Source organism: Sus scrofa, chromosome 12 (assembly GCF_000003025.6).
Source record: "Sus scrofa isolate TJ Tabasco breed Duroc chromosome 12, Sscrofa11.1, whole genome shotgun sequence".
Lineage (NCBI taxonomy): Eukaryota > Metazoa > Chordata > Mammalia > Artiodactyla > Suidae > Sus > Sus scrofa.
Genome location: NC_010454.4, coordinates 19,011,825 through 19,027,336, shown reverse-complemented (window position 1 = coordinate 19,027,336; position 15,512 = coordinate 19,011,825). Strand labels below are relative to the sequence as shown.

Below are 15,512 nucleotides of genomic sequence, written 5' to 3'. Positions count from 1 at the left end.
CCATCCCTAGCCTCGCTCAGCGGGTTAAGGATCTGGCGTTGCCGTGGCTGTGGCGTAGGCTGGTGGCTAGAGCTGACCCAAGCCTAGGAATATCCATATGCCCCTAAAAAAGCAGCCGGAAAAGAAAATCTTAAAAATGGGAACGTCCTTTGACCTAGCAATTCCAGTTCAAGGAATTCATCCTGGGGAAAAAATCATGCATATAAATAACTGTCACCAAAGATGTTTACCAAGGAGTTCCCGTCGTAGTGCAGTGGTTAACGAATCCGACTGGGAACCATGAGGTTGCAGGTTCGATCCCTGCCCTTGCTCAGTGGGTTAAGGATCCAGCGTTGCCGTGAGCTATGGCGTGGGTTGCAGATGTGATTCGAATCCCGCGTTGCTGGCAGCTACAGCTCTGATTTGACCCCTAGCCTGGGAATCTCCGTATACCGCGGGAGTGGCCCAAGAAATGGCAAAAAGACAAAAAAAAAAAAAAAAGATGTTTACCAAATGGTTTGGGAGTTCTGCTGTGGTGCAGCGGGTTAAGGTAGCTGCTATGGCATGGGTTCGATCCTTGGCCCAGAAACCTTTTCATGCCATGGGCGCAGCCAAAAAAAGCCTCCCCAAAACAAAAAGGGATGTGTGTACATGTATAACTAAATCACTCTGTTGTACAGCAGGAATGATCACAACATTGTACATCAACTATACTTCAACAAGAGAGTTCCTGCTGTGGTGCAGTGGAAACGAATCCAACTAGTTTCCTTGAGGACTCGGGTCCGATCCCTGGCCTCGTTCAGTGGGTAAAGGATCTGGCATTTCCATAAGCTGTGGTGTAGGTTGCAGACTGGGCTCGGATCCCGAGTTGCTGGAGCTGTGGTGTAGGTCGCAGATGAGGCTTGGATCCAGCGTTGTTTTGGCTGTGGCATAGGCTGGCAGCTACAGGTCTGATTCTACCCCTAGCCTGGGAACCTCCATATGCCACAAACAAAAAAAAGAGCTACTTGATAGGTCTTAATGAGATAATGTATGTGAAGTGCCAAGCACAGTGCCTGGCACATAATAAACTCTCAAAAGCATTACTAATGGTTCAACTCAGAGCTTTTTTTTTTTTTTTTGGTCTTTTTAGGGCCGCATCTTCATCATATGGAGGTTCCCAGGCTAGGGGTGGAATTGGAGCTGTTGCTGCCAGCCTACACCGCAGCCACAGCAACTTGGGATCCAGGCATCGTATGCAACATTTACCACAGCTCATGGCAACGCTGGATCCTTAACCCACTGAGCAAGGCCAGGGATCATGAATACTATCAGATTCGTTTCTGCTGAGCCATGGTGGGAAGTCCAACTCAGTGCTCAAATATTCATTGAGAGCCCCTGAAACTGCTCTTCTCTCTGTTTGGAAATTTGCTTGGTAAATCTGTACTCATTCTTGAAAATTTTCTTTAACTGAGCCTGATGCCCTGCTCTCTCTCGTGTTCATCAAAATAAAAATACCAAACTTGGAGTTCCTACTGTATTGCAATGGGATTGGCAGTGTCTCTGCAGCACTGGGACACAGGTTTGATCCCCAGCCTGGCACAGTGGGTTAAGGGTCTGGCACTGCCACAGCTGTGGTGAAGGTGGAGATTTTGGCTTGGATCTCATCTCTGGCCTGGGAACTCCATCTACCAGGGGGCAGTCAAAAAAAAAAAAAAAAAAAAAAAGAAAGAAAGAAAAAGAAAGAAAGAAAACTACACTTTAAACCCAAAAGGCACATTTATGCAGAAATTAAAACTGCACCATTTATTTCACAAACACAATGTTAATCAAAAGAAGTCAGACAAAAGAATTGAAAGCAGGGGATCAAACCCACAACCTCATGGTTCCTAGTTGGTTTGTTTCCGCTCCAATAGTGACTTCTCTTTGGAAGATAGTGGCTGGAAGAGGACTGAAGGGAGGTTTTGGGGTATCTTTTTATTTCTTAAGACCTGGTTCCCCTGGTCTGTTCTGTGGTGAAAACTATTGAGCTTTTCGCTTTTTAGCTTGACCATCTGCATTATTTATACTTCTTCAATCCATAGTTCACCAGAGTAGTTCCCTTCGTGGCTCAGTGGTTAATGAACACGACTAGTATCCATGAGGAAGCCAGTTCGATCCCTGGTCTTTCGCAGTGGGTTAAGGACCCTGTGTTGCCAGGAGCTGTGGTGTAGGTCGCAGATGAGGCTCAGATCCTGGGATCCTGGGTCTGTGGTATAGGCCACAGCTACAGCTCCAATTCCACCCCTAGTGCCTGGGAACCTCCGTATGCCACGAAGGTGGCCCTAAAAACAAAACAAAACAACAACAAAAGATAACACTTATGGAGTTCCCATCCTGGAGCATTGGAAACAAATCCGACTAGCAACCCAGAGGTTGCAGGTTCGATCCCTGGCATCACTCAGTGGGTTAAGGATCTGTTGTTCCTGTGAATTGTGGTGTAGGTCACATAGGCAGCTCCGGAAAACAGCAAAAACCACAGAACCTCTTTAGAACAAAATTTAATTGCAAAAATCCAGATAAATTCTTGTAAATTAAACCTGTCTTTTTGGGGGCTCTTGCCATTCCTGTACCCCAAGCCTAGAAAAAAAATCAGTGCCTTCTTTGAAATGCTTTCTCACCTTATTTACCAAGGTGCCACACTATCTGGAGCCGCAATCTCGAAACACCGAATGGTTGGTTACTAAATCGTCTCCTCGCCTGGCTCCCGACTGAGCCCTGATTTGAACTCGTGGCGCTCAGAAAGACCAGTGCCTGCTGATTCCGCTAACCCAGAGCTCAGTGCGCGTTGTTGGACAGTAATAAGTCCAATCAGTCTGGGAAGTTGGGAGCAAGACCGGATAGAGAAAGCTGCGAAAGAGGAAAGGGTAGCTCTAGATTGCCCAGAGGTGCCATCCAGCTTTGACGTCCAGACGCGGAGCCACGCCCCTTACCCAAGCACCTCCCCTAATTCCCTCCAGGGCCCACTCCTCACCCCTAGCTCTTTAGGCCCCGCCCACCAGGCGTGGCTCGGCCCCGGGAGGGCCAGGATCCCGCCAACAACGACTCCGCCCCTCCTTCCGCCGAGAAACCTGTCCCTTTTATTTAAAGAATACGTTTACGTCAGCCCGCTTTACGTAGCTTTTCGTCATCAGTGCAAGGCGCAGAGGCGGAACTTCCTGTCTCTGGTTCTAACAGCTTCCGGGAGAAGCCGGAAGAGACTGGACCCTGAACAGAATTGGGGCTAGTCAGCCCCCTCCCCGATTCCCTAAAGAAAGGTGAGTCCATGGGCCGTCTTGACGAAGTCAAAACACTTAGTTTGGCCGTTTCAGGTGAGGACCTCCTTCCTTATCCAGGTGCGGTACCGGTCCAGTCCCCCTTTAATTTCCCATGTTCCCCCGCGTACTCAAGCCCCGCCCCCAGTTCCCCGGCCCCGCCCCGAAGTTTGAGGGGTGTGGATGGTTTGTGACCCCCTCACCCTCCCTTACCCCTCTTGGGCCGGAAGAACTGGGTCTGGGAACTGTGGCGGGGAATAGACAGCCTTTCGGCTCGGCTGGACCTACGGACCCCTCCCCAGCGTCGCGGGAATAGGACCGCCCAAACGCGGAGCCTTCGCTTCAGATAGGCAGGATCGGGGACCCTTCCTCACCGCGCCATCAAGGGTCGCTCACAGATTGAGGAGAGAGCAAAGGCCTCCGCCGAGGGAGACCTGGGGTCTTGCCCGGCCCCTCCCACAAAAGTTCCCTGTGCCTGTGCCAGTCGTGTTTGCCTCTATTCGCCGCAGTTTTCTTTTCTGTAAGTCAGGGTTAATGATATTAACCTTACCATCAGGGGTTAGTTGTGAGAGTGATAAATGATTGCTACTATTTGTTACTGAACAATTGCAATGTGCTGGGCACTGTGCTAAGTATTTTGCTTCGATGATCTCTCCTCATCTTCAAAACGACCTTATGAGGTAGGTACTATTTTTAATCCCATTTTACCGATGAGAACGCTGAGGCCCCGAGGAATTTAAGGTTACAGAGCTAGTAAGAGGCAAGACGGGGTTTGTAGTTTGGGTTTGTTTATTTGTTTTCTGACTCCAAGGCCCATGTACTATTGGAAATTATTCAGATGTTGATATATTCCACAGATATTCTTTGAGCAACTGCTATGGGATTATGTTGGGCTCTATGAGACACAGAAAAATACATGTGATCCTTGTCTTCCAGGAGTCTGGTAGAGAGATGGACAGGTAGATAAGTATAATGAAGTTTTATAGATGCTGTGAGAACAGGCTGGTAACGACAGTCATTAGATGGGATTTGCCCAGGGACAGCTATGAAAGCAGCAGATCTCAAAGGGAAAGAGTAGGGACTCCAAGGAGCAATAGAGATCCTTACTGCCTTTCTAAGACACTGCCAAGGGAGGAGGCCACCTTACAAGAAGAAAGATTGCAAAATGGATTGTGAGAGCCATTTGGAATCTTGTCCAAATTAGTTCCACGCAGGTAGCGGTTTTGTAGTTGTGAGCCTGTGGTAACCCAGGAGGGTGGTGTTTCTGTGTGTGTGTCCTGCTTCACTGCCAGGAGAATTTCAAGAGGAGGCAGACACAGTGTCTGCTGCATAGGGTCTAGTGATGGCCCCTACAGAGTTGTCCCTTTGAGGTGGTCTCACTTTGCTTTTTTTTCTTTTTTGGTTGCCCCAAGGCATATGGAGGAGTTCCCGAGCCAGGGCTCAGATCCCAGCCACAGTTGCCACCTACGCCGCAGCTATGGCAACACCGGATCCTTAACCACTGTTCCGGCCCAGTCGGCCCAGGGATCGAACCTACATCCTGGCACCGCAGAGACACTGCCGATCCTCTTGTGCCAGAGTGGGAACTCCTGGCTTTGCTTTTGATGATAGATTAATTTTCTTCGGCTCTTAACAGCTGGACCTAAATCCATGACCATGAATGAGATTGGGTTCAAATGAGATAACCTGGCCAGAGTGGCCGTGCTGTGCCTCCCAAAAGGACCCCCAAGTAAAATATTCCAGGCTTCTTTAGTCTCTCTGAAGCTGCCTTGGAGGCCTTTTGCCAGGGAGGTGTCGTCGTTGTTTTACCGAGTGGTAGAAATCCTAGAGAAACTTAGGTCTCAAAGAAGCCAGTGTCTTCCCTACCTGTCAAAAAGCAACAAACAGTAGCAGTAGCAGCAACAATGAAACTGTAAGCTTTCCTTGATGACCCATGCTCATTGGGGGGTTGGAATGTGAGACAGGAAGGGTGTGGAGTCTGAAAGTCAGCCTTTCACAGTGGAGGCAAAGGCTAAGTCTGTAGCCTTGGGTTGGGGTCCGGAGTTAGGAAGGTTTGTGCCCCTCTCTGCAGGACAGTGAACTCCATTTTCTGTCAGGGCTGGGTCAGGCAGAACCTAAACAAACAGGAAACCTGGTTGCAAGCCCTCAGGCCCTGCTGACCCTATCCCCTTTTGTTCCTGCAGTGTGGACCCAGTCAGCAACCAGGCCATGGAGCTCTCTGATGTCACCCTTATTGAGGGAGTGGGTAATGAGGTGACTGTGGTGGCAGGTGTGGTGGTGCTGATTCTAGCCTTGGTCCTAGCTTGGCTTTCTACCTATGTAGCAGACAGCGGTAGCAACCAGCTCCTGGGCACTATTGTGTCAGCTGGCGACACATCCGTCCTCCACCTGGGGCATGTGGACCATCTGGTGGCAGGCCAAGGCACCCCCGAGCCAACCGAACTCCCCCATCCATCAGAGGGTAGTGATGAGAAGGCTGAAGAGGCTGGCGAAGGTGGGGGAGACTCCACAGGGGAGCCTGGAGCTGGGGGTGGTGTTGAACCCAGCCTCGAGCATCTGCTTGACATCCAAGGCCTGCCCAAAAGACACGCAGGCCCAGAGAACGGCAGGCCAGAGGCGCCCCTGCGATCCGAGGAGAGCAGCTGCCTCCCTTCCGGCCCCAGCCTCATCAATGTGCGGCTCAAATTCCTCAATGACACCGAGGAGCTGGCTGTGGCCAGGCCAGAGGATACTGTGGGTGCTCTGAAGAGGTAAGTGGGCTGGGAAGTGGGAGGCTGCTCAAACCCCAAGCCCCCAGCCCTTGGTCGCCTCGGAGGAGGCCAGGATAGAGTGGGGACAGCAGGGATGCATCAGGTCCTGCCCCGCACTTTCTTAGAAACCCGTGCTTAGAAACCCCCTCACCCTGCTTCGCTGGTCCGGGCTTTTCGGTCTTGTCTCATTGCTCGCCCTGTCTCTCCTTCTGCCTCTCTCGTCCTTGCAGTAAATACTTCCCTGGACAAGAGAGCCAGATGAAGCTCATCTACCAGGGCCGCCTGCTGCAGGACCCGGGCCGCACGCTGCGTTCCCTGAACATCACGGACAACTGTGTGATTCACTGCCACCGCTCGCCCCCGGGGTCAGCTGCTCCAGGCCCCGCCGCCGCCCTGGCCCCCTCCTCGGCCACTGAGCCACCGGGCCTGGGCGTCAGTGTGGGCAGCCTCATGGTGCCTGTGTTCGTGGTGCTGCTGGGTGTGGTCTGGTACTTCCGCATCAATTACCGCCAGTTCTTCACAGCACCTGCCACTGTCTCCCTGGTGGGGGTCACTGTCTTCTTCAGCTTCCTAGTATTTGGGATGTACGGACGATAAGGACCGTGGGGAGAAGACGCAAGGCCTGGTCTTCCTCCTTTATGGCCTCCCCCCTTTCCTGGCCAGGGCTGGGCCCAAGGGCCTGGGAGGGAAGGGTGGGAAGGATGCGGTGGGTCTTCGTCCACAGGACACGAGAGGCAGGTGTGGGGGCCTCCCCTTCACGTCCACGAGGGTACGGACGTCCCCTCTGTGCAAGCACAACTCAGGTAGAAATGAGAATGTCATCTTCCTTCACTTTCAAGGTCCTGGAGTTCAGAGCCGAGCCGGTGGCCCTGCTCAGTGGGGAGCCTGGGCTCTGAGGACTCCCTCCCAGCTGCGGCCCTGGCTCTTCCCGTTATCCTGCATGTCTGCTCCTCAGCACCCCGGGCTGCCTGCCAGGGCAGCTCAGCATGGCCCCAGCATACTTGTGTAGGGAGCCCCGAGGCTCTTTCGGTTCCTTAGCGGCATATCCATCTTGACACACAGGAGCGAAGTGTGTGTCAGCTTTCCCTCTGGGCACCTGGCCGCCCCTGCCTTCTCCCTCCAGCCCGTAGCCGGAATAGGGTGTTCTGTGTTCTGGACAGTTGCCAGTGTTCTCCCTTTTTTTCACAGCACTTTGCTTATTTTTTTTTTTTTAATAGTCCTTTATAGAGCTCAGTCAGGAAGGGGATTGGGGCACAAAGCCAAGCCCCCGGCACTGGGAGAGGCCGGGCCACAGCTGCTGCTCCCCTAGGCCTAAGGCTGTAAGCAAGAGGCAGCTCTGGCCCTCAGCCAGCGTCCTACCCTGCCCAGCTCCAAGGACGAGCTCCGGGTACGGAGCACTGGGCCCCAGGCCCTTGTCTCTGGGGCTCTTGGATGGTCAGTATCTGTGACTGAATAAAGTTCCATTTTGTGGCTGTGGAGTCTCCTGTGACATTGAGAGAATGGCTTTGCTCTGCCCCAGTGACGTGGGAATGAGGGTGGGTAGGCCAGGCTACCAACAGGAGATGCAGTTTATTTACACCAGCAGCCATGGGGGCAGGGGGAATACACAGCGTTTACAAAGTTAGCTACCTGTACAGGATGGATTACATATGCAAAAATAAAAATTTCAAGACCACAGGACAGCGTGAGCCCCACCCCCCTCCCCCAATGACCCCAGCATGCGGTAATGCCAGGCGGGTGGCCCCTGGGCATGCGGGGGGGAGTGATGCATGGAAGGAAAAGCCACCGGCCATGGAAATTAGTACAGAACCCCCCCACACACACTCAGACACATGATAGGATACAAGGTGGACGACACCTAGCCGGGGTGGGAAGGGTGGGAATTGAAACCCACACAGCCTGCTGTTAGAAGGAAGGGAGTGGGGAGCTCCTAGCCCCTGTTCAACTACATGGTAGGGGGGGGCACGCGCTCCCCGGAAGGAAGGGGGTTTGCTCCCTCAGGGTCCCTGCTGGACCAAGCCCATCTCTTACCCAGCCTGGGCAGGGGGCTCTGCCCTGAGGGCGGGCCAAGGAACAATGGGGAAGTGGATGTGGACAAACCAGTTCCCAAACTACTTCCCACTTCTCCCTCCTCCAACCAGAAGGGGGAAAGGGAGAGGCCAGAGGGGAAAAGGGTATTTGGGGGCCTGAGCTGCAGCTGCCTCTCAGAAGGGAGCGGGGCCCGCGGCCTTCCTCCCTTCACCTTCAACCTGCTCCCCAGGCTTGGTTCGGGAGCGGGCTGGAGGCCGGCTGGGATCCTCCTTTCCCTCTGGCTTCCCCTCGGAGGGAGAAGGCTGTGGAGGGCCGAGAACAGAGGAGCCCAGGCCCCGGGGTTGATTCTAACTCCTGCCAAAATGCGTTTGGCTTTTTAAAAAATAATCACAATTCTTGGGTTAAAAACCAATTTGTAACCATGCGTCAGCCACAATCAGAACCACCCCAGGGGGAGATTGGGGTTCCAGACGGGGTTCCAAGCCCCATCTCTGCTGTTCCCTTAACCCTCTAGGGTCCCTAACCCAAATCAGTCCAACCAGTCCTGGGTACTAGCTACCCAAATGTGGGGTGGCTCCTCCTGGGAGGAGGGCAGGGGACACATCCAGCAAGTGCCAGAGAACATGGCTCAGGGTCAACTCCATCCCTGCGTCCGTCAGCTCTGCTCCCAGCCCGGACCGCAGTCCTCCAGCTGGGCTCCCGGGAGCGATGGTGCCCACGTGGAGGGGGCCCATACATCTCTTCAGGATGTAGACCAGGCAGGCGGGCACGCGGGCAGGGCAGGCCCACGTAGGGGCACTGCCCAGGCACGGCACCCCTCCCCCTCCGCTGACAGCCCAGAGACCACCCCCTCTTCCCACCCTCCTCCTAGCAAGGGGGGAAGAGGTAAAAAGATCAGGATTTTCCTCAGAGCCCCAAACCACAAGTACAGAATAAATAACTTAAAAGCGGCTACGGAAGGGGAAACAGGGCAGGCTTCGGAGGCAGGAGCATCGAGAGAGGAACTGAAGCTGGTCAAGGTGAAAGAGGGGGTGGCAAGCAGCAGCTGGGAACTTGGGCTGCCCCGGCAGGGCAGTGGGGCAGGGGAGGCGGGAGGAACAGGGGGCCACCCCAGGAGGGTGAGGCTGGGCCCCTTCCTGGGGCAGGGAATGAGGTAAGAAAACATTTCAAATAAAGCAGCACCGTTCCCTCTCACCTTGGGGCCCCACTCCTCGCCAGCCCTGGGGTCAGGGAGGAGAGGCAGGGGGGAGTCTTTTTGACACACAGCTCCCTCTTCCTACCCTCCCCTTGCCCGTTCCTTGAAGCTGTAGAGGCTGGAGGCCCTTTCCTGGCACCCAACAACGAAAGGACAGCTCCTGCTGCCAAGGAGGCCCCTGGGGACTGAGGGGAAAGGGCTGCCCCTGTGAGGGGCAGGGAAGGCGGCGGCAGTTCTGGACGCCCACCTCAGCAGACAGCGCGCTGTGCCTGCCCACCCCTGGATGGGGGCGTTTGATAGGATTCTGCACAGACAGGACACGCCCAGCCCTGCCCCTCGGCTCCAAGCACCGGACCCATTCACATTGCTGAGGGCAGCTGGGGGAGGCCCCCTCCAGGCTCGGCTTCCAACCCACAGCCTCCCGGGCAGCCACGATGCTCCTCGGCAGGGCTTAGTCCAGTTCCTGGGGTGGGGGGGCGGCAGTGCCCTGGCACAGTGCCCAGGTCAGGCCCCTGGCCTAGCTGGACATCCAGTAACTCACAGAATAAATAGGAAAACCGCCTCCCCACCAGACTTATGTCCAAGGCATAACATGTCCAGGTCTGAGTCCTACATGCCGAGGGGTCGTGCTCCACCGCAGAGGACCCTGACACCCCCCAGGGGTGCAGAATTGGATCCTCCACCTGCCTGGCCTACCAAGCTTCCCAAGCCCAAACCCCCAGCAGCCGTCCGTTTGCCAGGCTGTGCCACCTGGGTGGGGGTCGGGAGAGCGGGCTCTGCTCAGCCAAAGGCTATCCCTTGCACCCGAGTCAGTTGATGTCATCATAGATGCTGGGCGTCGGGGGTGCCGGCGGCTTTGGCTTTTTCTTCTTGTTGGAGCCCAGGCTGGAGGCAGTCCCTACCAGGCTCAGATGGGATTTCTTTTTCTTGGTTTTCCGTGACTCAGAGCTGTTGGTACCTGAAAAGAAAGAGGCACGAGGGATGGAGAGGGCTGGGGCAGGGGAACGCAAGGTGCCCCCACTCCCTCGCTCCGAGCAGACAGGCCCCGGGGCCCGGCTGCATCACCTACCTAGACCCCATCCCTGATTCTCGCTCGTCTTGGAGGAGCCTGAATCGGAGGGTGAGAGATCAGAGGAGCCGTCCCACTGAAGCCGGCTGATCAGGGCTTGGCTGTCAGTCATGTCAAAGCTGTCATTATCCAGGGAACTCTCGACCTCTGGAAGGGCACTGGGAAGAGGAGAGGCCGGAGGAGGGCTTTAGGGATCCCAGCCATCCTCCTCGCCTTCTTCCACAACCACCGCCCTTCCTCGAGGGTCACTTACGCTGAGGGGCCAAGGAAATAAATCCGCACGGCTCGCCGCTGCTCATCTGTGTGCTGGGGGCAGCGCAGGGACCTGGTAGGGAGCAAATGATCAGCCCCGGATGAGCCAGGAAGGGTCAGAGGACCCCAGAGAGGCCCCTCCCGTCTCTGCTGAGGACACGGGGAGGGGATGAACAAGAGCCCCCAGGTGGTGGCCTAAGGCCTGACCGGCAGAGGACAGGGGAGGGCAGAGTCCCACTGCTCAGTTCCGGGGTCGGGGGGCACTCCCAGCCCGGGCCCAGGGTGAGTGTGCAGAAGGGCCTCCTGGCCCCTTGAGAGGTTCTGAGCTCACCTTGTGCACATCTTCTTGGTGTGTTCAGAAATCACCCCGCATTGCTGCAAGAGGAACAGAAGCTGAAAGGAGGAGCGGAGGGAAGCCTCCTCCAGACACTAGACATTCTCTTCTGTACAAGTGCCGGACTGCACGAGCAGAGGGGGCCCCAGGGTGTCCACGGCAGAGGGTCCCAGACCGCCACTGGCCAGGAAACCTAGTTCTAGAGACAGAACCGCCCAGCCCTCTCTGCTGCCACCAGCCTCTCCCAGAGCCTCAACCACCGTTTGTGACTGACTCGGGCCCTCACCGTGGTGAGCAGGCTACGCAGCTCCTCCGGCCCCAGGGTCTCGTAGCTGATCCCAGTTGAGTTGTTATACTGGGTGAGAACCAGAGGTACAGGTTAGAGATGGGGCAGCCAAGGGCGGGGGCAGAGGTGGGAGTGGGGAATCAGCACCCCTCCCCGCCCCCAGTGAGGCCTGAAGCCTGCCTGGCGGTCTCCCCGTGATGCCTTTCACCCCGCGGGCATTGGGTAAGGGGCTGGGGCCCACAGAGAACACAAATACACAAGAGCTAAGCACCCTGTCCAGAGCTCCTGGCCGCCAGTGTTCTGATCCCCACATGGGCAAAGCCCATCCAACCCGCAGCAAGGAAAATGAGAGGAAACCTCAGGGGCAGCCCCTACTCACCTTAAAAGGATCCGAATTGCTAAGTTCCCCTGAAGAAGAAAAAAGAAGGGGAAGGGTGTTTGATGCAGAGGTACAGACAGAGAACCCTGAAAATAACCAGAAAGGAAGTGGGGGTGACAGAAGGATCACAGGCCCTCCCTCGATACCCCTGCCCACCCCCCAACCCCGTGTCCCCACCTCCGCCCTCCGGCCACGAGTCCCAGAAGACACAGCTAGAATCACTCCCGCTGTTCCAGCCCCACTCACCATTTTTGTGTTTTAAAGACTTGGATCTTCGAGGGGAATTGGGGTTCTGGAATGGGAGATACCATAGCTTTGGGGAAAGGGTAACGATAAGGGGGAGCCGAGAACCCAGGGAAGGAAAAAAGATTTGACAAAGAAACATCCTCAAATTCCTACTCTTCCCCACCAGTAAGAGGCCCGTCTACCCACATGCCCCCCCTCCACCTTCCCCAAGGCCTCTGCTGCCCTCCTGCCCACCAGACACCCTCATCCCAGAACCCAGAGAGGCACCCAGCGACCTCAGACTTGAGTCAAGACACCCGAGGACTCCCTGCCCAAAGGGGAGGGTATCTGTCCTTGGCCCAAACCTCCCTCGAGCTTGCCCCGGCTCTCACCTTGTCCGACTTTCTCTTCTTGGCTGTGTAGGACAAAAGGATAAAGGGCAGGGTCACTTTAAGTTCCCAATCTAAGGGCACCTAAAGGAAAGCACAAAGCTACACTCTCCTCCCCCATTCAAGATGACAACTTGTGACTGTCACATACCCAACTCCTGCGTGCCCACCTCGCCCCAATGTCCCCTCAAGTTTCCCCAGATCCCCAAACACCTTTCTTCTCTGAGCCATAGGACCAGTCGTTGTCATTGATGTCATCGTTATCCTCTTGGTCACTCTCAGACTTGTTCATGTTGTTGCTATTGGCGATCCTGCCAAGGGTAAGGAAGAGAAGGGGTCAAGGCTGCCACCTCTCTTGACCTCCCACTTCACGGGCAGAGTGGATCACCCGGGGTCAAGCACGACCCACTCTCCGTGCCCCACAAATGCCCCCGGGGGACCACACCATGGGACGGGCTGCGGAAGAAGAGCCGCTCCGGTTCTAGCAGGGGGAGAAGCCCTCACCGGCGGTTGGCGATTCGGCTGCTGTTCCGACCCATTCCCAGGCACTTCTCCAGATGGGGAGCAAAGCGAGAGGCGGCAATGCTGCGGTTGCAATTGGGGCAAACACACTCTTTGCTCTTCCACTGATTGAAAACCTGTCCAAAGATGTCCAAGCCCGGCTGGTCCACGATCTCTGGGGACAGGAGAGGCGTGGCGGTCAGGGTGGGCAGGGGACCCTCACCTCTCGTTCCCCACCCCCGTGGCCCCATGGCCTCTTCAAACCCCTTGCCTAAGCTCACAGGAGCTCCAGACTCTACACCTGGTGTGGCTGCTGGAGAAGGACCCTTGGAGCCCTCCCAGGGCAGGGCGAGACTGCGCGCCTTCAACCCTGAAGCTCACCAAAATCCTTCATGCTATCAGGGTCCGTGTCGTCCAGGAAGAAGTAGCCGCACTTGACAGCTCGGTGTACCTCAAAGCAGAATCCCAAACAAGAATCCTCGACCAGGTCCGCGTATATCTCCTGAGCGATGGCCTGGGCCCGGGGCAGAACATCCAGGGTCACGAGAGTCGCAGCCCCCCGGACTGAGAGCAACTCTCACCAACCAAAGCGCCTGCCAGTTCGCCCTGGCCAAAAATAATGCTTTCTTTGCCATTTTCCCCAGCCTGACTTCGAGTTCTTTCTTCTTCCGGATCCTTGGGCCTTTTCAGCTGGCTATTCCCTTTAAGGAACAAGGCTGACTACCCAAATTCCTCTCCGGTGTGGATGCCAGATATAGCGACGTAGAGACATCAAGAGAAAGAACTAGAGGCACACGTGGGGGAGCCCTCACCTCTAGTTTGCTGTTATCCAGGCCAGACAAAGACATTTCCTCCATTTTCATTTGTAAACTCTTGTGGAGACGGCGCTCTGACTGCTCATAGCACAGCGGGCGGCAACACGGCTGCACACATGGGGGTGGGGGTGTTGTTGTGAGTCCAGGGCACCTCTGAGGTCTGCCACCTCCCCTCCGTACCTCACTGCCCAGAGCTTAACGGTGGCATCAAGATCCACCTCTCCCTAAGGCCAAGGCTCCCTAAGTCTGGATGGTCCTCTGGGGCCTGAAAGCCAAAGGTGGCCTAGTCCTTCCCAGGCCGGAACTCAGGCCCTGGACTCTACTGTCAATCACAGTCTGGGTCTACAGGAGGCAGCAGTTCACCCCAGGTCCCCCAAACTCAAACCCCTTTTCAATACCCATGGTGCAATGCAGCAGGGGGAGGAAAAGGAACTCTAAGGCCTCAAAGCAAACCCACAGGGTGTGGCAAAGAACTGCACAGACTCCTAAATACACTCCCCCCCCTTCCCAAGGCTCTCCTCAGAGTCACCTCTGCTTTCAGCCAGGATGTCCACTTGGGGGGGTACTGCTACCAGAAGTAAGAATGGCCCTAGGACCCTACAACCTTCACCCCACTCCGTCTTCCCTTGAAATAAGCCTGCCACTACAGGAGGGGAGCAGAGCCCACAGAAACCTAGAGCTGAGGGGCATCTCCAGCCGCCCCGAGCAAGAGGAGGCAGAGTCCGGTGGGATGGCATGCCGAGAGTGGGCACTCCCCTTACCTGGTCTTCTTTTAGATAACTACCCTCCCTCCCTCAGGACCAGCCCGGAAGTCTCTCCAAGAGCCCCAAAGTCCAGCAATCCCCACCAAAGGATTCTGAAACAGCGCCCACAGTCCGGGGCCCCTCTGAACGGTGGGTACGAGTTTAAGGAGCTGCCGGCCTAGAGTGGGGTGGGGACTGACAAATGAGCCAGGGGCACTGGGGAGGGTAGGAGGCCGGGCCTCGGCTCTTCCCCCGTCCCTGCGGCACTGCTGCTGCATCATACCGACTGGGGGGAGGAGAGGAGAGGAGAGCCGAGTCGCCGGAGGCCGGCGCCGGTCCGGGACAGACCGACCCCTAGAGAGTGGGCAGAGTGGGACGCGTCCCGGCCCCTCTCCCTCCCCGCCCGCCGACAGCCCCGGCCGGCCGGGGAGAAGAGTCCGGGAGGGTGTCTCTATTGTCCCGGGGGCTGGGGCCTGGCTCCCTAACAAAGGCCCCGCGCCCCCTCCCCGGCCGGCCCTGCCCCGCCCAGGGGGGACCCAGACAGGGGGAGCGCGGGGGGCCCCGGCCGGGCCGGGAAGCCGGGGGAAGCCGGGCGTTTCCGCGTCGGCCCGGGGGGAGGGGAAGGGGCGCTGACCCAGACCTGGGGGGAGGGGCCCAAGCCCCGCCTCGGGCCCCGCCCCCCGCCCCCCGCAGGCCCCTCCCCCGTCCCCGTCTCCGTCCCGTACTCACCCCGCCCGGGGGGCCGCGCCGGGGCCCGGCGGCCTCTCAGGGCCGCGTCCTCCGGCGGCGGCGGCGGCGGCGGCTGCTCCGGAGCCCCATGTCCGTCGGTCCGTCCTCGCCTCTCCCCGGGGCCCAGGGCCCGGGGCCGGGGGGTCGGGCCGCCCCCCGCCTCGCCGCCTCACCGGGCGGCCATGGCCCCTTCCCCTCCCTTCTCGTCCCGTCGCCGCCTCCTCCTCCTCACCTCACCCCGCCCGCGCGCAGTCCGCGCGCCGTCCGCGCGCCCCTCCCCCCGCCCCCCACTCCAGCCCGCCTCTCCCGGGCGGGGGGTGCGGCGCGAGCCCGGAGCGCGCGCGCGTGCCGCGACCGGAGGATGGATGGATGGAGCGAGCGAGAACGCGAGCGTGCGCGCGCGCGCCCCTCTCCCCCTCCCTCCGCGCGGGCGCGAGGCCAAGCGCGAGCGCGCTCCAACCTCCTCCTCTTCCTCCTCCCGCCCCTCCTCAACACCCCGCCCCCGCCCTCCCTTCCTCTTCCTTCTTTCGCTTTCGCGCGCCCAGCGACTGCTCGCGCCTGCT

At 57.3% G+C, this 15,512-nt stretch overlaps 2 protein-coding genes across 10 annotated transcripts; one reads left to right on the top strand and one right to left on the bottom strand.

Moving 5' to 3' along the window:
- Positions 3,112-7,696, top strand: TMUB2 (transmembrane and ubiquitin like domain containing 2). 4 transcript variants are annotated; one of them, XM_021066887.1, is made up of 3 exons: positions 3,112-3,254; positions 5,435-6,001; positions 6,232-7,696. In XM_021066887.1, the coding sequence occupies exons 2-3, from the start codon at positions 5,460-5,462 to the stop codon at positions 6,596-6,598; spliced, it is 909 nt and encodes a 302-aa protein (XP_020922546.1). In that variant the 5' UTR covers positions 3,112-3,254; positions 5,435-5,459; the 3' UTR covers positions 6,599-7,696. The 4 variants fall into 4 exon arrangements, with proteins under 4 accessions (XP_020922546.1, XP_020922547.1, XP_020922548.1 ...); XM_021066888.1 differs by having other exon boundaries at positions 3,195-3,771; XM_021066889.1 differs by lacking the exon at positions 3,112-3,254 and adding an exon at positions 3,291-3,308.
- Positions 7,201-15,013, bottom strand: ATXN7L3 (ataxin 7 like 3). Of its 6 annotated transcripts, none has more exons than XM_021066884.1 (13): positions 14,950-15,013; positions 13,475-13,585; positions 13,044-13,176; positions 12,666-12,837; positions 12,375-12,472; positions 12,165-12,187; positions 11,794-11,860; positions 11,548-11,633; positions 11,169-11,237; positions 10,880-10,923; positions 10,550-10,621; positions 10,297-10,454; positions 7,201-10,185 (listed from the first exon to the last, which is right to left on the bottom strand). In XM_021066884.1, the coding sequence occupies exons 2-13, from the start codon at positions 13,523-13,525 to the stop codon at positions 10,037-10,039; spliced, it is 1,122 nt and encodes a 373-aa protein (XP_020922543.1). In that variant the 5' UTR covers positions 13,526-13,585; positions 14,950-15,013; the 3' UTR covers positions 7,201-10,036. The 6 variants fall into 6 exon arrangements, with proteins under 6 accessions (XP_020922543.1, XP_020922544.1, XP_013836371.1 ...); XM_021066885.1 differs by having other exon boundaries at positions 11,548-11,576; positions 11,794-11,839; XM_013980917.2 differs by lacking the exon at positions 14,950-15,013 and adding an exon at positions 14,007-14,282.

Coding starts and splice junctions, on each gene's coding strand:
- ATXN7L3 (XM_021066884.1), bottom strand. CDS start 13,525: ATGAAAATGGAGGAAATGTCTTTGTCTGGCCTGGATAACAGCAAACTA. Junction 12,188..12,374: donor CTATGGCTCAGAGAAGAAAG/GTGTTTGGGGAT, acceptor TGTCCTACACAG/CCAAGAAGAGAAAGTCGGAC. Junction 10,186..10,296: donor GAATCAGGGATGGGGTCTAG/GTAGGTGATGCA, acceptor CTTTCTTTTCAG/GTACCAACAGCTCTGAGTCA.
- TMUB2 (XM_021066886.1), top strand. CDS start 3,897: ATGATCTCTCCTCATCTTCAAAACGACCTTATGAG. Junction 3,932..5,434: donor CTTCAAAACGACCTTATGAG/GTAGGTACTATT, acceptor TTGTTCCTGCAG/TGTGGACCCAGTCAGCAACC. Junction 6,002..6,231: donor ACTGTGGGTGCTCTGAAGAG/GTAAGTGGGCTG, acceptor TCGTCCTTGCAG/TAAATACTTCCCTGGACAAG.